The sequence below is a fragment of the Larus michahellis genome, chromosome Z (assembly GCF_964199755.1).
Source record: "Larus michahellis chromosome Z, bLarMic1.1, whole genome shotgun sequence".
NCBI classification, from domain to species: domain Eukaryota; kingdom Metazoa; phylum Chordata; class Aves; order Charadriiformes; family Laridae; genus Larus; species Larus michahellis.
Genome location: NC_133930.1, coordinates 23927073 through 23946425, shown reverse-complemented (window position 1 = coordinate 23946425; position 19353 = coordinate 23927073). Strand labels below are relative to the sequence as shown.

General features: G+C 36.7%; 1 protein-coding gene across 4 annotated transcripts in view; it reads right to left on the bottom strand.

The window, feature by feature from the left end:
- Nucleotides 1-1769: 1769 nt before the first annotated feature.
- The window catches only part of SREK1 (splicing regulatory glutamic acid and lysine rich protein 1), a 34857-nt gene continuing 17273 nt past the window's right edge, over nt 1770-19353 (bottom strand). For all 4 annotated transcript variants that reach the window (XM_074571079.1, XM_074571080.1, XM_074571078.1 and 1 more), the window contains 9 exons: nt 18192-18356; nt 16980-17158; nt 16240-16370; nt 14618-14732; nt 11959-12078; nt 9064-9609; nt 5747-5842; nt 5143-5278; nt 1770-4050 (listed from right to left, as the gene is read on the bottom strand). In XM_074571079.1, coding sequence (XP_074427180.1) covers nt 3898-4050; nt 5143-5278; nt 5747-5842; nt 9064-9609; nt 11959-12078; nt 14618-14732; nt 16240-16370; nt 16980-17158; nt 18192-18356 — 1641 coding nt within the window. In that variant the 3' untranslated portion in view covers nt 1770-3897. The remainder of the gene's footprint in view (nt 4051-5142; nt 5279-5746; nt 5843-9063; nt 9610-11958; nt 12079-14617; nt 14733-16239; nt 16371-16979; nt 17159-18191; nt 18357-19353) is intronic.

The following is a 19353-nucleotide window of genomic DNA, read 5'->3' as shown; positions in this document are numbered from 1 at the left end:
ACGTGAATGAAAAAAAAATAACACTGTAATAAGGACAGGCATGAAGTATACAATAGTTTGTATCATACAAAGCAGCTTTTACTTTTTTCCTCTTCCTTAGGCCAAAAGAAAATTGCAGAACTCCCTAAATCTAGTAACTCTTACGGAAGCCAAGGGCAGCACAGAGAAGCTACTACATAACAGGTCTGCAGAGTTTCAAAGTAATTTCAGATACTGCCATAGCTGTAAGCGGGGCAGAGAACTCCAGCAAGCAACGCAACGCAGGCTACCGGCTACGGAATTCACCCGCTCTGCAGCACAGGAAGCACTCGCAGGTGGCCACAGCTCATTTCAGAATCCCAGCTGTGCGCATGTCGCTGCCGTTAGCCAGCTCACGTAAAGCCAGTTCACACGTATCTGCATGAAACTGCCATCAAAAAAATTAGCAGGTGCCTAATGAGTAGCCATGACCCAGGTTTTGCTGATTTCTCAGGCGTTCTTCAGATGTTTCTAGTTTCCAACTGAAGCGCTTTTTCCCCCCACTTAGTTCTAATTTTGAAATATGAAGAACAGTATTCCTTACACACCATACTATTATCAGTGTCTGCAAACAAAATTTCATCCCTCACACCCGTGTAAACCTATAGGCGGACAACACTATTTTGAGCTTGGAATCCTGTTGTTGTCTTCTGCCACCTCCTTCTTTCAGAATCCAAAGAAAAATCCTATCTGTTATGCAGAAATACTGCTGTGAAATAACTGTGGTCACTAATGGATACGTGCTTTACATGGTCTTAGCAAAATGGCACCTTAGCATCACTTTTCTGAGCAATTACGAGTCACAACATTTTCAAATAAAGGCTGACTCAAGTGAAGTTACATTTAAAACAACACAGCTATCATGAACTACACTGTTCTTAAAACATCCACGCAATTTAATCTCATTTATCAAGTGCAAACCCAAACAACCTGACACGGCAGCTCAGCATGCAAAACTTGTTAATGACCAAGGCGATGGACTTCCAGTGGCAGATGGACACATTCAATGGATGATGCACACAATCCCATTGGAGCAAGCAGGAACTTCATTACTGTGCTACACTACCTGGTTTAAAAATGAGCTACCCTCTGCAGAGACAGGCATTTTACAGAAGAATAACTCTCTCGTAGTAACTTTTTAGGAAAAAGGGAACTGTAAAACACCTAATACGAATAGACAGAACTTAACTACCTCACAGATTTGCAGAGTATTTACAAAGCAAAACCAGAAAATACAGCATTTGTAAGAAAATATGACTTGGGGTGGGGAGGAAATGTGTGTGTTTGGTGGTTGGTTGGTTTGGGGTTTTCTTTTTTTACCTTTTTTTTTAAAAAAAAACCCAAACCTTTTTGTATGGGAATCATTAATTCACATACAATGTAACAATGTGCTGCATATGGACTTACACATGTGATAAATTAGCTAGTAATGCTGGCATCCTTAACTATTAATTTCTAAAGGCATGTTTATTAGCTAACTGTACACAATCCTTTACATATTCTGTAACTGATATATAATAGAGCTATGCAATTTCAGGACAACAAAACTCAAGAAATCAACTAATATCAGCTGAAACATGACACCCTGCAAGAATTCCAATTCCTCCCCAAGAAGAAACTTAGCTTTTCAAAGATATTATAAATAATACATGTATATTTTCACTGGTATCTACATTTCAAATCAAAGAAGCTGCCTGAATAAGACCAGATCAACTAAAAATATTCCTTTAATAAGTATGTACCAGCAGAAATTTCCCTCTAAAATACTTAATTTTATTAGTGAAATGGTACCAAAGATAACAAGTATACAAACAATCTCTTTGCTCTATGCTACTTACACATCATAAATAAGACAGCTGTTGTTGCAAGACACAATCCTTCACAGTCTTCCTGTAAGCATACAGATTTGTCATTCTTTTATCAGAATAAGCTGTTTACCAGCCAACAGCATGTGGCTTAAACATCACAAAAATGACTGTCTATACTTTACATGGTAAAGCATTTTCCATAGTCTTAAACGTACACAGTGGCAAGAACATTAAATCCTACTGAAAATGAAGAGTGATTAAGTAGCTTCACAATCAAACTGTGTTTCATTACCTTAGGAATTGGGCAAATATTTCATTCCTTGTAATATGTTTTCTTTTTTTTTTTTTTTGAAGAATTGACTATGCAAATGAAAAGGAAAACAAATGGAAAGCAAATAGTGAATATGCTGTTAAGTTCGGGTTTTAACTGAAAGAAATAACTCTTCCCATGAGGTAAGGCAATTAAGTCATTTGATTGTATTAAGTTGTATTAAAAATAATCTACTCGATTTTAGGTATAAGTAAGTTTTAAAGGTATGACTCTTACGAAATCTCATGTAACCAATTAAATTATTCAGAGAACACAAGCCATGTTTTACCTTGACAAAAATATCTGCTTTGTCATTCTCTTCTTACATCCTTTCTCCCCAAAGGCTGAAAAAACAATCTCTACCATATAACTCCTGTGTTAATTAGAACTTTCTTTCCCAAATTATTTATCTCCCCTTCTTTGCATACAATTCCTTTTACATCACCCAACAGCTATCAGAGAAGATGATGGAGAGGTAACAATTAAGGCCATCCAAATGCAGGTTACGTGTCTAAAGGGCTGTCTTTGATGCAGGTGATCATAAAATGCTTTGTATTCAGCTACTACTTTTGTACAGTGGTGGTCCCCAAACTGCATCTTTAATCTATAAATCTCTTCTAAAAATAAAAAATAAAAGTAAAAATGGCGATTTAGTATTTTAACAAGTGAATCAATCGTTCTGGCAAGTCACTTGCATTCTTGTCTACAGTATGGTGGTGGCAAAATAGCAATAGAGATCATGTAAGATTTAGCTGAAAATGAATAATAACACATACCTTTCTAGAAAATACCACATTTTAAGAAGGCACTAAAGCTTCTGCTTGTGCTCCCGTATTTTTTAAACAAATAAGAAAAATTTATTTTCATAATGGCACCTATACTATTTGCAGCTGAATAGACACACTGCAGTATGGCTAAAAACACAGCTGTAATTTCTGATAATATCATACAGATGTGCTCACTTCTGGAAGGACAAAAGAAAACAAAAAAAACCAAAACAACCCCAAAATAACTAAGTAAGCTAACCTATCATCTATAACATGGCAATGTTCCTCTTAGGAACAGAAAAGTAGCATGCATTGTTCAAATACTTTAAAAGAAATATTAATTTTAGGGATATTAGTAAGAAATTCTTTTAAATAATAAAACCCAAGAATCTCAAGCAGTGCGCAAATGAAAAACATACTAGTCAGGGGGTATTTAACATAAGAACCGTAAAACTATGTTTGTGTTTAAAAACCCTTTCCCTACAGTTGTCATTTACAACAAAAGAAAGTGTGTATATTTATGCACCATTTCCAAGCACATCAAACAGTACACATTGAAGTTTTTGCGGATTTTTTAACCCACAAGGTAAAACAATAGAAAATTCATCAACAAGCAGTATTTTAAACAACCTTCAATGCATATCTTCAGCTTTTTTGGGTAGTACAGGTTTACATCTTTCAGTTTCTACTTATTTGTAACAGCTTATGGCAGAACTTAACATAAATCATTTTACAAATAAGTACAGCCATCATGGAAATGCATGGGTTTTCAGAGATGAATAGTTCTGATGGCATCTGCCTTTTCATGGTGTAACTACTGGTCCGTGCTCTCTTGCTTTACAGCAAGAAACAACAAAGCTATCACAAGAATTGGAAGAGCTACTAGTACTATCAACGTGTTCAGGTTGATTGCTTTGACATTTTCTTCCTCATTCTGGGAAATAAAAAGCTTTGGATTGCGTTCCTTAGTTGAATCAGAGGTCCATTCTTTGCTTTAAACCTCTTCCATTTTAATTGAGAGGTCTTCTTCATTTGGTTGACAGTTACCATTCTGTTGTACTTTGACTTCATCTGTCCTTTGTGTATCTCTGTTGTCTACTTCCTTGTCAGTTTCCGAATTCTGATCCTCTTTAGTGTGATCTTTGTCCTACCAAAGATAAAATTATTTTACAAAAAAAAAAAAAATCATCATCTTAACATTATAGGAAATGATTTCCAAACAACTCTTGGTATTTTCATTTTCTCAATTTTTACATGCCTATCTTATCTCGCAATTTTTAGAATAGGCGTGTAAGCGTCTTCTTTTCTTTTTTTAAAAAAGTTTTCTTTTCAATTGGCTGAAGTTAGGCACTCATAACAACTCACCATCCGAGAAATCATGCTATAGTGTGATCTGTCTTTATCATCAACATCCAGAAAAAACAGAACAAGCAGCATCACGGAACCTATCAGTAACAGCTCCAGAAATCAAAATTTCATCATATTTTCTAAATAAAATAGGGTTAAAATTTTTCTTTTATATTTTTTGTCCGGTATCTCATGCATTTTAAGAGTTCTTGGGTAAGATAATTACTTAAGCATGTGGACCAAGTCACCCAAACCAGATGTTTTGTAACAGCTGAATAATTCTGAGTGCAACAAACTACTCTTTAAAGGCATGCTGCTTTTCAAATTCTATGACTGAACAATTTGAAGATGCTTCTTTTCTTAATCACATCACCTTCAATTTTGCAGGGCAACTCTTCCCCAGCTCTTCAACTTTACTGCTGCAGAGTCCAATATGCAGACCAGGACCAAAGCAATCAGGGAGAGGCTGAACAGCAGTGAAAGTTTATTAAAAGAATAGTCTTTTCAGCTTGACAGCCAAGCTGTCCCTGAATGCTGCTCCTCAGTTACACAGTCTGCTTTCTGCCCGCTCGTACAAATAGGCAGCCAGCCAAGTCCTAACATATGGCACGGAACCGGAAAGAGAAACCAAAGCAAAGTCTTTCTGTAACCTACTCACACAAGCTCTTATAGGTCCAGTAAAGTTGAAACATGGAGACTTATCAAACTGGCCCACTAACACCAACTGTAGGCCTCCAACTGGCAAAAGCTAAACCCAAATGGTAATAATTTGGTAAGGAAAACAGGAGAAAAAGAAGGGAGGAGGAAAAGAAAGAAAAAGAGGTGAGGAAATTTCAATAATGGCTCCACTAGCATCACTTCACTCTGCTTATCATTTAGTCACATAGCTTACCTTCAAAGTAGCGGCGCCTTTGTCAGACTTCTCCTTTCCCTCTTTTTCTTTACTACTTTTTTTCTTGGAGGTGGAGCGTTCTCTTTCTCTTCTTTCATTATTTGTATCTCTTTCTCTTTTTTTTTCTTTCTTGTTTCTGTTTCACAAAATTTTTACTCAAATCAGAATTTAATCCAAACTTTAAACCATTTAACTGCAAACTAAACTCTCACCTGTGGGTTTTCCAAAAAAAACGCCAAAACGTAACAAAACTCCCTTCATAAAGACAAGGGGATTTTTTGATTGAAGAGAGATAAAGAGTGCATGTGTTTAGTACACAAGGTATTTGCAAAGAGAAAACAAAATTAATTTGTATTTGATTAAGGACTTTTACTGATTTGAAGCAAATTTGCATTGTTGACAGATTTGAAACTCTCTAGTTGAAAGCATACCAAAACTCAAACTGAAGAATGTTTTTGTTTGGTTTCTTTTAATTTAAAACTGAATCATGCTGACCAACTGAAATCATCTGAGATGATTAGTGAAAAGGAAGTAAAACATTGAGAATACTGAAAATTCTTCCTCCTTTGCTCCTCATTAACCTTTATGTTTAAATCAAACTGACCTTCTCGGAGAAGGAGTTCGTGAAGACTTTCTTTTTGTTGTTTTGGATGTTTTAGGAGACTTGGAGAGACTTCTGCTCTTCCTTTTACGCCTTTCTCTACAGGACCAAGAAATTCAAGATCATCAAAGAACAGAAATAATGAACCCAGGAACCAAATAAAAACAGAACAGTCAAGAAATATCCCTGAATTTAACATTATATACCACCAACAATATATGAACTTTACAAACCGAAAAAAAAACGTCCTATGTTTCAGTTTGGTGGGAGAAGAGAGGCTGGAAGTGGAGAAAAAAAAAGGTTGTGCCCTTTCAGATTTTAGTTTTTTGTTTATCCTCATATATTTATACTTACACCTGATAACAGTGGCAACACACTGAATTCAGTAATCCTTTATTACATTAGAGTTTCTTCACTCAGGAAAAAAATAATAGTTGAATGAAAAGCCACATTAACACAAAAGGCGTAACTGGAGCAATATGAACTTAAAAACCTAACATTACAACCTGAAGATCACTGTAATTTCAGTTCAGGCTGACTGAAATTTAATTCCTAAATACAGGAACTAGCATTCCTATTGGTTTAGAAGCAAACAGTGCAAAATGAAGCTCAAGTTTTTGTCAAAATCAGAATAAATAAGTTAGTATCTGCTGTTTTCCTAGCAGTTCTTGCTCAATAAACAGAATGTTACCATTCCGTAACACACAGAAGAGCTTGTAGTATTTTACAACAGCTGTTTTAAATAGATATATGGAATTCGCTGAAGTTGCTGTTTTGGAGTCTGATCTTGAATAGATCAAAATATTATGTAACTGATTGCAAGCGTACTGAGGCACATGTTAAAATAAAGCAAAGACTGAGCCAGTAAAACTTCATTCAACATAAACGTAGAATCTATCTCTCTCAAAGTAAGATGATTTCTTCCTATCACCTCTTCACAGAGCAGGAAAAGTGAGCCGGAAGAACCACCAATGAAAAACAGGGAAGCTGAAGACTAATTGAGAGGGTACTTCAAGATATGGCACAAAAGCTACACTTAATGCATACCAGCTTTTGCAATTCACACCTTTTCGGTGTGGTTATTTAGAACTTCAGTATTTAGAAAGCTCAAGAAATCAACAGTTACTATGTAAATTACAAAAGGATATATTAAGATATGCCTAGTATCACTATCTGGATTGATACTCTGACAGTATCATCTACCGTGACTTCCTGAAGCTGCCCAGAACAAGATTTCTTAACCATTTTGTTCAGCAAGCTCTTAAGTTTGATTCGATCTTTGGTAAAGAAAATCTAAAGTGGCCTCAAAAACATGGAGAAAATAACACAACCACTGATCAGCTGTTTACTAGTTAAGATGCATCTCATTTTGAACATCTTCATATTTATCATCACTTTTCAAATGAGGATACTGGAAACTGATGTATTATTTTGCCAGTGCTCCCACTTGGGCTACATTGAGTACATCCCCACTTTATTTTGCTTTCCAGCACACATATCTGTGAGTAACCAAGTGCCTTACTAATTGTGTTCAAACTAGAAAGTGTTTACTCATGAAATCCAATTTTCAGCTTCTGCTTTTCATATTTCAAGTTGAAGAACTACAACTGTGTCTGACAGTATTTGTTCCCATCTCTATTACATTTGTCTATACAAAGGTTTTTGTGCACCTGCTTTTTAACACTCCGAAGCAATACTAATACAGCATACTTCAAGAACAGACAAGTCTGAACACTTTTATAGTGATCCTGTGTCTCTTAATCACATACAGAACTAACATTCTGTACCTATCTCCTCTGCTAGCCTGTAGATGTTTGTTGGAAAAGGAGCCAGACCCTACTCTTCCCCTGGTCCGTGTCTCTTCCTTCAGCTAGGAATCTCACAAATAGCCGTCTGATTTCTAGTACCTGCATGCTGTCTGTCAGGAAAGCAAGGTCAGTTGCCATATAGTTCTTAGAAGGTCCTGTATGTCCTAGTCCAACTTCACCTCTTCTCCTAAAAGGTGACTATTTGTCCAATATTTTACACTCATCAGGTAAAGGATTAGCAATCCAAACTCAGTGCAGCACTGTAAATCCAGGCAGCTGAAATGCTAGTTTTTGGATAATCTTCTCCAGAAAGGTTTATAACTGTCAACATCAATCACCAAAGTAAACAGGTACCCTAAATGCAGGCTAACTAGGACTCCGTAGCCCAATCTATTCATAATTGCTTTTCAGAGAATAACAGAATTGCTGAAGTTGGAACAGCCCTCTGGAGACCATCTAGTCCAACGTCTCCCTCCCCAACCTTAAAACAGAGTAAACTAGAGCAGATTACTCAGGGTCAGTCTCCACAGATGGAGACTCCACAATCTCTCAGAGCAATTAGTTGCAGTTTGCTCAGAAAAAACACAATTTAAACATCAGAAAAAAAGCCTTTATTCCCCATATGTCAACATGTGCCTGCTGCCTTTTAGCGTGACACTGGCCCCCCGCAGAGAAGTCTGTCGCTATCTTTTTCACACTCTCCCATCAGGTATCCATACACGTTGATAAGTTGCCCCCCCAGCCCTTTCTACTCCAGGCTAAACAACCCCAGCTCCCTCAGTCTCTCCTTGTATGACAGTGCTTCAAGACCTTTATCAGTTTCATGGCCCTTCACTGGACTCACTCACACTGGACTATCTCTTGTATCAGGGAGCCCAGAACTGGACATAGGATTCCAGATGTGGCCTCACCAGTGCTGAGAAGAGGGAGAGAATTGCCTTCCCTGACTGGCTCACAACACTCTGCCTAATACAGCTCAGCATACTGCTGGCTTTCTTGGCTGCAAGGACCCCTAGGTCCCTTTCTGCCAGCCAGCCTCCCAGCCAGTCAGCCCCCATGCTGTGCTGGTGCAATGGATTTACTCCTTCCCCAGTGCAGGACTTGGCCTTTCTCTTTGTTCAACCCCATGAGATGCCTGTCAGCCCATTTTTCCTGTCTGTCGAGGTTTCTCTGAATGGCAGCACACTCCTCTGGCATACCAACCTCTCCCCCCCTCTTTTGGATGGCTCCACCACAGAGAAATGGCACAAAAATCATCTACTTACTGTCCTCAAGGACTATACTATATGATTATGTGAAAGGCAAGCACCAGCAGCCCAACAAGAATCTATGTTGTATCAGGCATCATACAGAGCTCTTTGTAATCGATTTTACTTTATAGGAAAATCTACAAAACGAAAATAATACAAATTTAATTAATAAGAAACATGGTGATATTGATACACAAAAACTAGGGTGGTGCCTCACTGAACTGACAAGTTAAAAAAAAACATGAAAAGATTCTAAACAAACCTGCTGGAGCTACGAGATCTTCTTGAAGAGCTATAGCTTCTGGGGGGTGTTCTGGATTTCTTCTCTTTCTTCTTTTTATCATCTCTGTCTTTTTCTCTTTCTCGCTCCTTCTCCTTATCCCCATCTTTTTCCTTTTCTTTGTCTCTGTCCTTCTCTTTGTCCCCTCCTTTGTCCTTATCACCCTCCTTGTCCTTAATCTTCTCTCTCTCCTTCTCTCCTTCTTTCTCAGTATCTTCTTTTTCCTTGTTCTGGTCTACCTCTTCCCTGTCTTTTTCCTTCTCCCTGTCTTTCTCCCTTTCCCTGTCCTTATCTTTGTCTTTCTCCTTGTCCCTGTCCCTATCTCTGTCTTTGTCTCTGACTCTCTCTCGATCTTTGTTTCGCTCTTTATCTCTCTCCCTGTCCTTCTCCCTGTTTCTCTCTTTATCTCGCTCTCTTTCCCTGTCTTTGTCTCGGTCTCTCTCCTTCTCCTTGTCTCTGTCTCTCTCTTTCTCCTTTTCTTTGGCCTTTTCTTTTTCCTTGACCTTTTCTTTGTCTCTTTTCTTGTCCCTGTGAAAAGCCAAACACAAAGCCATTAATTCATCTGTGAACTTTCCAATTAAAATCACAACTCTTTAGCATACATTAGTTGCTCAAGATAAAGTATGCGTCTCTGTTGAAAAATAGTAACTATTCAATATTTTAATTCCCCCCCTGTTCATCATGAGGGAAAGGTTATATAGCTAGTAAAAATTTGGAAATCAAATTGGAGAAGGGGAGGCCAAAAACAAATCAAACTGTGATCTTCAGAGTGATGTTATTACACTTTGAGATAACATGTCTGCTCACAGTCGTGTTATTATACATACACAGATGTTCTACACTTTGTGTCAGGAGTGAGACAAACTCTACTATCTGTAAATCCACTCTTTACTAAAAGTGTGTCCACATAAAGTGGACTGCAGATTAACCACCCTGACATGTACAATGACAGCTGTCTGACAGAAGCCTTTACAGTGTTCTCTCACACAGATATCCTGGAACTGTTCGGAAGTCCAACAACAATTAATACCAGAAATAAAAAAACAGGGATAAACTTTCACCAAACAAATTCCCTCAAAAGGCAAATGTAAGGTCAAAACTCAATCAAGACAATTCAACCATCTGTAAGCTCATCAGATATTTGAAAACTATTGAAAAATTGTTAATACAGTAAAAACAGAAGCATTGATAACAGAACAAGTCAGCTGCTTTGCAACAGGTTTTTATGAACATATGTTCATAAAAAGAAGAACAGTGAGGAAAATTCCAACTGATGATCTAGTCGTCAAGCCAAACAAAAACTGATTAGATCAGAACTCTGGCTGGTAGATTACATTTTGGTATAGGATTCTTTGGAAGTGTGAGACCCCATCCTTCCTTTCTAGCAGAGAAGACACATGACTCCTAGACCTGCCTCTAGGACATATGAAAATGAACAATTGTTCAGAGAGAGAAACAGGAGAAAGCACAAGAGGAGAAATTAATTAGCAGACCTTTACACGCCCAAGAGAATCAGACTGACAGAAGTTGCTGTGTCTATTGCTATCAGTACCTATTCTAAGATTTTTAAAAGATTCTCAAAGAGACTCCTTCACATGTGAAAGGCCCTAAGCACAGCCTCCACCTTTCTTCAATGGAAGAAGTGTTTGGCTGTATCTTCTTCTCAACTGCTAATAAATAGTAGGCTGTTGTATGCTCTGTGACTTGAGAACTTTGGTTCCCATCAGGTTTTGGCCAATACTTCTTTAGATGTCTCAAAGAAGGAAAGTAAGATCATAAAGAAGAAACAGCATGCAATCCCTGCCATAGCAAAGTCTCACAATGACCCACAAAATGCCTTTCAGTTAATTCATCACAGAGATTTCATTGGACTTCCCCCTTCCGGTGAGCAGATATCTCAAGAAGCTCCAAACATCAATGACAGAGAATCAAAATAGTCCATCAATAAAGCCCAGTTAGCTACGTAGCGTAGTCCTATTTCCATCGAGGTCTACAGATCTGCAGTTCTCTTACCCACAAAACTTCTTCCCTCAAAAAACAAGAGTCAACTGCACAACCAAAGTATGAAGCTCCCTTTAAACAAATTAGGGGAATTACAGAGATGAAACAAAAAGAGAAGTACCAAGACTTCTATTCATGAAGCTACTTTCACATGCAGTTTTGTTTTGTGGATATTCACTACTTCATCCCTCAGAAAATAAGGTTATTATCTTGTTGGAATTTTATAGTTCAATAATTACACAATCAGGCATAAAAAAATTAATAGACTAGGTAAAATATAGATGTATTAGATCCTGGAATGCAAATATGCCATGTAACAGACACAGGCACATGTGCCCACAGCAGTGTATGGCCAATGAGGTAGCCAAAGGCAAAAATAAAAGCTCAGGCACAAAAACTTTACACATGTTCTCAGAATGTGGGATCAAGTTCAGCCTGAATCCAACATTCTCAATAGATACAGATCGAACACGCAACATCCATTTTTTTGTGGGTTGCACAGGCTACACAGAACATTACTAATCTATTGGTTAAAGCCTGGCAATTAAAGTTATCTATTTTCAATCAGCTTGCATGTTGGTATAAATGTAGATTAGACTATTAAAGTTTAGGTACCTCGGTATGATGGTTTAACCACCATAGGCACCATGTGAGTTACTATGAAGAAAGTTAACTATATCCCAGCCCAAACCAGTACACTCAGCATTAAAATTTACTTTCTATTCTTTTCTCCTACAGACAAAGCCTAGGGACAGGCTAGAACATTTAGAGATTCCACCCTTTACCATCATCTAAAAAGTTTGTTAGATTTTTTTTTTGAAAACTCTGTACCGTGTGCTAAGAAGAACAGTATCATTTCTTAGGAACAGAACTCACCGAGAACGAGAGCGACTTCTTGATTTCCGCCTCTCCCTAGATCTAGACCGTTTTTTCAGGGGACTTCTGGATCTGCGTCTGTCCTTGTGTCTTGAGAGTGACCTGTTGCCAGATCTACTTCTATATGAACAATGACAGAAGAAATATACTTTAATACTGAAACTTCATAAAAATTAGGTCAACCAAAAAAGGAAAAAAATCCATAAATCTTGTCTCACTACATAAAGTTATACAGAGCTACACCTCAGTAACATATTGCCTACCAACATTTTTGCAAATATGGATACTTCATGCCTCACCAGGTGCACATGCCTCCTTTGAAACAATGCATCATTTAAGTAATACCCGTGTTTCTTAATAACTTCCATGAACATCCCAGAAAATATTAATTCAATCATATTAGGATAGCTGTCCCTAGTAAATTACAGTGCATAAAATCTACTATAGCCAATTTCTAGCAGCTTGTAAAAATTATCAGTTACATTTTGTTTCTTTTCAGGCCCAGTCACTTATGCAGTCTTGGTCACCGAAGAAAGATGGCTTTAACTGGTCTCTTTTGCTTTGTTCACCAGCCTTGCAATTTAAATGAACTTTAAAAAAACAAACCAAAACAAAAAAAAACCTGCTATCTGTGGTTCAGCATTTAGTCAAGTTGAAAGGATTTATTAGCATAGATTTAAATTATAAGAATTCTCAAGGAAAGGAATGAGCATTTACTACATGATAAACAAGGAATCCAAACAAAGTGCAGATACTGTGATAAAAATCCTATTAAAGTCTTCTGGTAAACATAGATAGTGTAGTCGCAGATTTGATGATGAAAATAAGACTTTTAAAGATGACTATATTTTTTTTCAAAATACTCCCTATATTTGGAAGATCATACTCCCTAGGAAAGCAAAAATAAAAGATGAATTTGAACATTAAGTTTCAAAAAAACGTATCATTGGATATTGTGCCTGAGAGGTTAAGGTACCATGAAGGTTAACTTACCAAAGACAGAAAGGCCATGTATATTACTCAGTAAATCCTGAAGAACAGGGAGGTACAAAAAAATACCAGCTCCACCTGTCTTCTGCAGCTCAAGACACACACAGTAATATATACCAGGAGGAGAGGAGATGCAATCATTTTTTACATACAGATTTGCTCTGCTTATCACCACAGAAATACAGACTAACTACAGGACAAATTAATTACAATTGAGTCAAAAGAAGACCTTGAATAAATTTTCTATCATAGAGATGAAAACTATTCAAGTGTTTTATAAAACAGTGAAACAGGGAAGTGGCAGGGATAGTTTATTCTTGGGGATGGAGTTGCCGCAACAGATCAGACCAGCCTTTTTCAGCATATTCTCAAAACTGACAGGAGTAGGGGTAAATCATTAAAAAAATAAACAAACATCAATGGTTATTTAAAGCATGATTTCAACCAGTAAAAAAAAAGCAAGTTTATCTTCTAAAAATCAATTTGGTTTGTGTCAATACAAAATAGTACTGAGATTACTGCAGTGTTATACAAAACAAAGACTGTTTTCCAGTTATGTCCTGAGTTAGAGAAACAGCAGAGAAGCATGCAATAAGAAGTGACCAAATGATTTTTCTTGCATTAAAAAGTTACCCAATATTTTGATTTCATGTACTGTGGTGTCTTGCTATTGCAAAACTGAAGCCCGTACTTACATTGTATTTGTTTGGTAGTATAATTGATGATAACTCCTTCTAGCTAGCTTTCCCATATGTAAAAGAATTCTAGTTGCTTTGTTAAAAGATGATGTATGAAACGATGCAACAAAGCTGTTGCTGCAGTACTGGTAACACTCACCTTTTTAAAGTGTAAGCCATCAAATACCTTTTGAATTTTATTTTTTTTTTTTTTGATACTTAATGTAGACAAATATCTTTCGATTACGTAAATGTTCTGAAGACATTCCTGACACTAAAAGAATCTGAACCATTTCAGGAAGCGTTTCGAAGTCTCACATAGCAAGACAGTCTCATTCTTGGAAAAAATCTTAACGGGTATACTTTAAGGATGACCTAGTAATTTTATTTCCTCCCATATTCCAAAGCCTGTTTCAGAACCAAACAAATTGAGCAAAGCAAAAAAAATCTGAAGAATGAAAAACTGCCCTTAAAGCCTTTATCTTCTGCTTTTAAAACCCACAGCTTTACATTTACAGTGCAGTAAATAAAAATACTGCATTTGTTAACTCGATGTCTGGAAGTTCAGGTCATCAGGACTTTCTACTAGCAAAACCATCCAGTCTATCTGCTCAGGGCATTAACAGTAAACTACATGTTCGATCTACAAAATACAGGTAACTATTTCTTTTTAAAATACAGGTCAGAAAATTATATTATGTACTTGGCACAGAATGTGCCATGAAACCATAGAAATGGTTATGCTACATGGAACAAAAGGTGCCTTCTAGTGTGTTATAACTGAAAGTAATCCTTAAAACATTTAACATTTAGAGGGAAAGAGTATCCATTCAGAGGCAAAGCTCCTGATCACTTCAATCTGCTCAGTGCAAGTTAGTAATCTTCTCTACAGGGATACTTGTCTTATACTCAGTAAGAAATCTCAGTAACCACCGCTACAAAAAAAAACAAAACAGTATCATCTCTTAGTCCAAAATAAAAACCATACCCACCTGTGTTTTGAGTGTGATCTTTTCCTTCTAGATCGGGATTTTGAGCTAGACCTGGATTCTGAACGAGAATGGGAACGAGATCGACCGCCTTTTCTTTCACTGCTCTTTCCAGACTCTGAGAGGAAAAAACCACTTTGCAGTGTAAGCTCAGAACATTTAAAGATCCCAGTTAACAATCTGGCACAAGTGGAATGTACCACATATAGTGCAAGGGGCCTACTCTTTGCACATCTTCCTTCTTTGCAAATATCCTTCAGAAACATCCAAGAAAGTCATTGCATATACTCGTTGAGTGCAGCCATCCTGCAGCAGTACACATAAACCAGATAATTATAAACAGCTAGCTCTATTAGGAATGGGATTTATGTTGCTGCCACAATGCACAAGATCACAACATATTCTCCTCTTGGTCTATATATTTAATATAATTACTTTTTTTTTTTTAAATAACCTGAGAAGAATAGAGTAAATTTAGAGGGCATATTTTTGAAAACAAGCATAAAACGTAAATAATAATTAGTACTTTCTATACTTTTAGATATTTCAACCACTGTACAAATATTGAAGTTTTATTCCTCAAACACAGTTTTGTGGGAAGAAGGGATGGAGATGACAGGATAAGAAGTTTGATCCAAAGGCCAGGAAGTCAAAAGAAACCTTCACAATGACCTCATCAGATTTTGGTTCAGACTCTAAAAGGTTGTTATTCTGCTGCTTAACAGTGAGGAAATGTTAAAGCTATTTTTCTTCCAACACTAAAAAACAACAGAAAATACTCACCCACATCCCGCCCCAAAAAAACCCTCCAGAACCCACACTATCTAACCTACATAAGACAACGTCTGGGTTTTTTAGTAAGAATGACAAAATCTCACCAATGAAAAGAAAAAGGAGGATCTCAACTGCAAGTCTGACAAATTGAGAATTTTTTTATGCTGTGGTTTTGCAATCAGTTTAAGTCAGCATAAATCAGCACTGAAACGTCTGTCTAACCTCTCAACTCACCAACACCTCCCTCTTTGACCTGGCATTTCAACGTTAACAGGGATCAGGGAACCAATCTGGATGAAAAAATGTCCTTTACAATATGTTAAGTTTTATTCCAGATTCATTCTCTGATCCCGTTTGCTATGAGGATGCACACAGTCTTGAGCCAGCATGAAAAAGAGCATAGCACAGGTACAAAATTAACATGCTTCAGATAAGGAAAGCTTGATATTACTGTTTTCAGAACCATCCTAGCTCGCTCTGATCATGAAACTACAGCACTAATGAGCACTAGAGGAGAACAAAACAAAATACAAAGCATTTTCTTTTAAAGGTTTGTAAGTACTTTGAACTTAAAAAGCACCAACATTAAGTATTAATTTAGTATTAACTTTCTATTTTTGAAAACATTCAGTGAGCATATATCCGAAAATAAGACACGATGAAATAAAAAGTCCTCTTCCTTCCACTGCTTTCTTGCATGAACACGATTTTCATTATTTTCTTTTTTGTTTTCCCAACACATATTGTTCACCTTTGAAGTACCCTTTTCCTGTGTTTGAAAATGCTCTTGAATGTGTGTGCCAAGGTACACAGAGAATACGTCTGTTAGGTAGTCAACGTAATATACCTACCTGGCTCAATAGCAGCAGATATGAAAGACTGGGCTTCCCTTACTCTCTTCATCACTTCTTCCAGTTCCTTCGCAGCAGCTTGTGGTGTCATTTCAGGAGGCTTCACTATTGCATTATTGGAGTGATTTATTCTAAATAAAGGAAAAATAAAACCTTTAACTTCCAACCACTTGAAAAGGGAAAATGAAAAACAACTAAGAAAGGACAACACGTCAACTTCCACCTGCCACTAAAAACTTCGAAGTTCAGCAAAACACCAGCTTTCTCCCAACACTCATCTATTCAAAGTATCTGAAATGTCTTTTATTGCTTTCAAATCTTACCACTTCTAAATAAATGTGACACAGTATTTCTATGTTAAAATATTTTCTAGTACAAGTCTAGGAATCTACTTCTCTATTTCAGATCAAATTTCTACGTTAAGACCTACTAATTACACGCACATAATAAAGAAAACTTAATTAGTACTAAGGACTTTGCAGATTCTTTTGCTATTATAGCTTCCACTACCTCAACATTAAATAAAATATATTTCACTCAATGCCATCCATATTCTTCTCAGACAAAGTTATGCCCAACTTTGAAACTGGAGTTTATAAAAATGTTCCAGTTTGCTAACAATAGGTCCTTACATTGAAAAAGTATTCATCACAGCAGTTTCCTGAACATCAGAGTCATAAATGTATAAGGATACAAAGAAATGTCCCATTTAATAGTCATATAGCTAATTAATTTCTTACTTTAGTGGCCTGTCTCCAAACATAACTCCATTAAAGGCAAGAGCTCGAGGTACAGAATTTTGGTCTGCAAATTCCACAAAAGCAAATCGTGTTGGTTGCGTCTCATCACCAGCCATTCGCACAAATTTGACTTCTCCAACTTGCTTAAAGAATTCAAGCAGCTGATCTGCTGTTGTAGTCTAGAAAGAGTCGAAGAGCTTAGCTGAAGTAAAATATATAATGAAAACCACTTATCCAATATATCATGTAATCTAAGAGCTACAGATTTTGGAAAGGTATGTCACCAATATTATAGAGGCAACGTGAATTTGGTAATGGTACACTTTAACAAAGACAAGTTATTTTTTCTTTCATAAATCTAAAGATTATACTACATTTTAAAACAGTGCAACCACCAACCACAAGCCCTAAAGTCCTATATCTACGTTAAAAAAGCATTTGCATGGGATTTTGCACTTTTCAGGCAACTCATTTGAAATAAACGGTATGGAATTTCCTTATATACCTCTGTCCAAACTATTGACCGCGAATTTTGATCAATTACTAAAAAAAATCCAAACAATATTACAAGTTTTTCTTCTATCTTTCCACTAGCTTCCAGCTTGTTTTATTTTATTGCTATCAATAGCACTTCTACACTCTAGTAGCTACTTTGCCAGTCAAAAAAACACAAAATAAAATATTTACATTGCCATAACTCAAAACCAAATTGTTTTTCAATTAATTCAATCAATTGCTGAAAAACCAAACTTCTGACAGATCTAACTTTACTGTTATAGGAACTCGAAGGTATTTATGCTAATTTTGCAAATTCCACTAGGACACATCATTCCATTTTACTGTACTTAAGCACCTGCACACCATTGTGGGGGACAGCTACCACGATCTCACGACTTCTGAGGCATTGCTCAGCTAACAGACCCCAGCTGGACATTTGAACAACACACACAATCCTAAGTAAGTTTCTTGAATTCAGCTACAATGTAATTTCTCTGGTATCCTGCCAGAATGAACTCCACAGTCTGGTCTGATCTGACTAGCACAGGAGCATTCAAAATTAAAAATATCACTATTAAATAAAAAGAATATTTCTTTTGTTTGAATTCCTATTGTCATCAACTAACAAAAACTCTTTAACGTATAAGATAAGAATTCATAAATTACAATTTTACACCTTCCGTTAGTATTTCCATTACACAAAAAAAAAGCTACCTGGGAATTCAAGTTTCCAACATAGACTGTTCTTCTGATTTCATCAATTTTGGATGGATCCACGTTCCCCATAATCGGCGGTTGTGGTATTTCTCCTAGGGCCGAAATGTTAGGGTCCAGTGCCGCTGCTGGTATAGCCCCCAAAGTGCCAAGTGAAACACCGAGCTGGAAAACACAAAAACAGAATAAGCTTTCCAAGAACTGGTGGGAGATACTTCACTTGTTAATGCTTGCCTGCCTTGTGCATTTCCATAACAATAAATCTAACCAATACAGGCAATAGTTTAAGGTCCCAGTGAGCATTTTTTTTACAGAATAAAAATCTACCCATAAATAACCTTCTATAGTTAAGGCTTTCTGTGGGCTATCAGTTAACATCTTACCAAAGACCTCTGGCCAGGGATGCAGTATATCAATCAAAAAACATATAGGCTTGAATTTGTAATGCCTACAGTCAATTAAATTGACTAAAACGCCTTCAGACACTGCTAATATTCTTTTCTCTTTTGCCACAAGTATTAGGAGTAGAGGAGGGAAGAAGGAAATTTGCAGTGCCTAGGGACAATTTGTTCTGTAATAGATATCAGTCCATCAAAGGGACAGATAACGTACCTTTTGGACAAACACATCGCATAAGGCAAGATTAATTACAGATGAAATGAGAAGGATATTAAGTCTAAGTTCTTTCCCTACACAGACACTTCCTAAAGAGTGAGGACAACACAGTTCTCATTTTCAGAACTGGGAATTGAAATCTCTCCTGGGGAATACTGCCAAAAAAAAGTCACTGAAAAACCATTACTAAATTGGTCTGCTGAGTTCCTGGTCTGAATTTTATTTTCTACACCCAAAAAAGCAACTGCCTTTCCAGCAAACAAATGTTCTAACAAGTGTGAGAAAATCTCAACAAACCACAAGTCATTTTTTTTTTATGTAACAAAAGAGAAAAGTACTCCTTTTTAACTCGAAATTCTCCCTGAATAGGTCAGAGCAGCCTGCTGATATCAAGAAAGGCTTACAAAGGCAAAAGGGAACTGAGCAGAAGTAGCAGCAGACAGCTCCTATGCTTTTTGTCAAAAGCCCTGTCGTAGAGATATCAAGTAAAAGCACCCTAATGCAGCATTTTAATATTCCAAAGAACAGTGTTAACTTAACTATTATG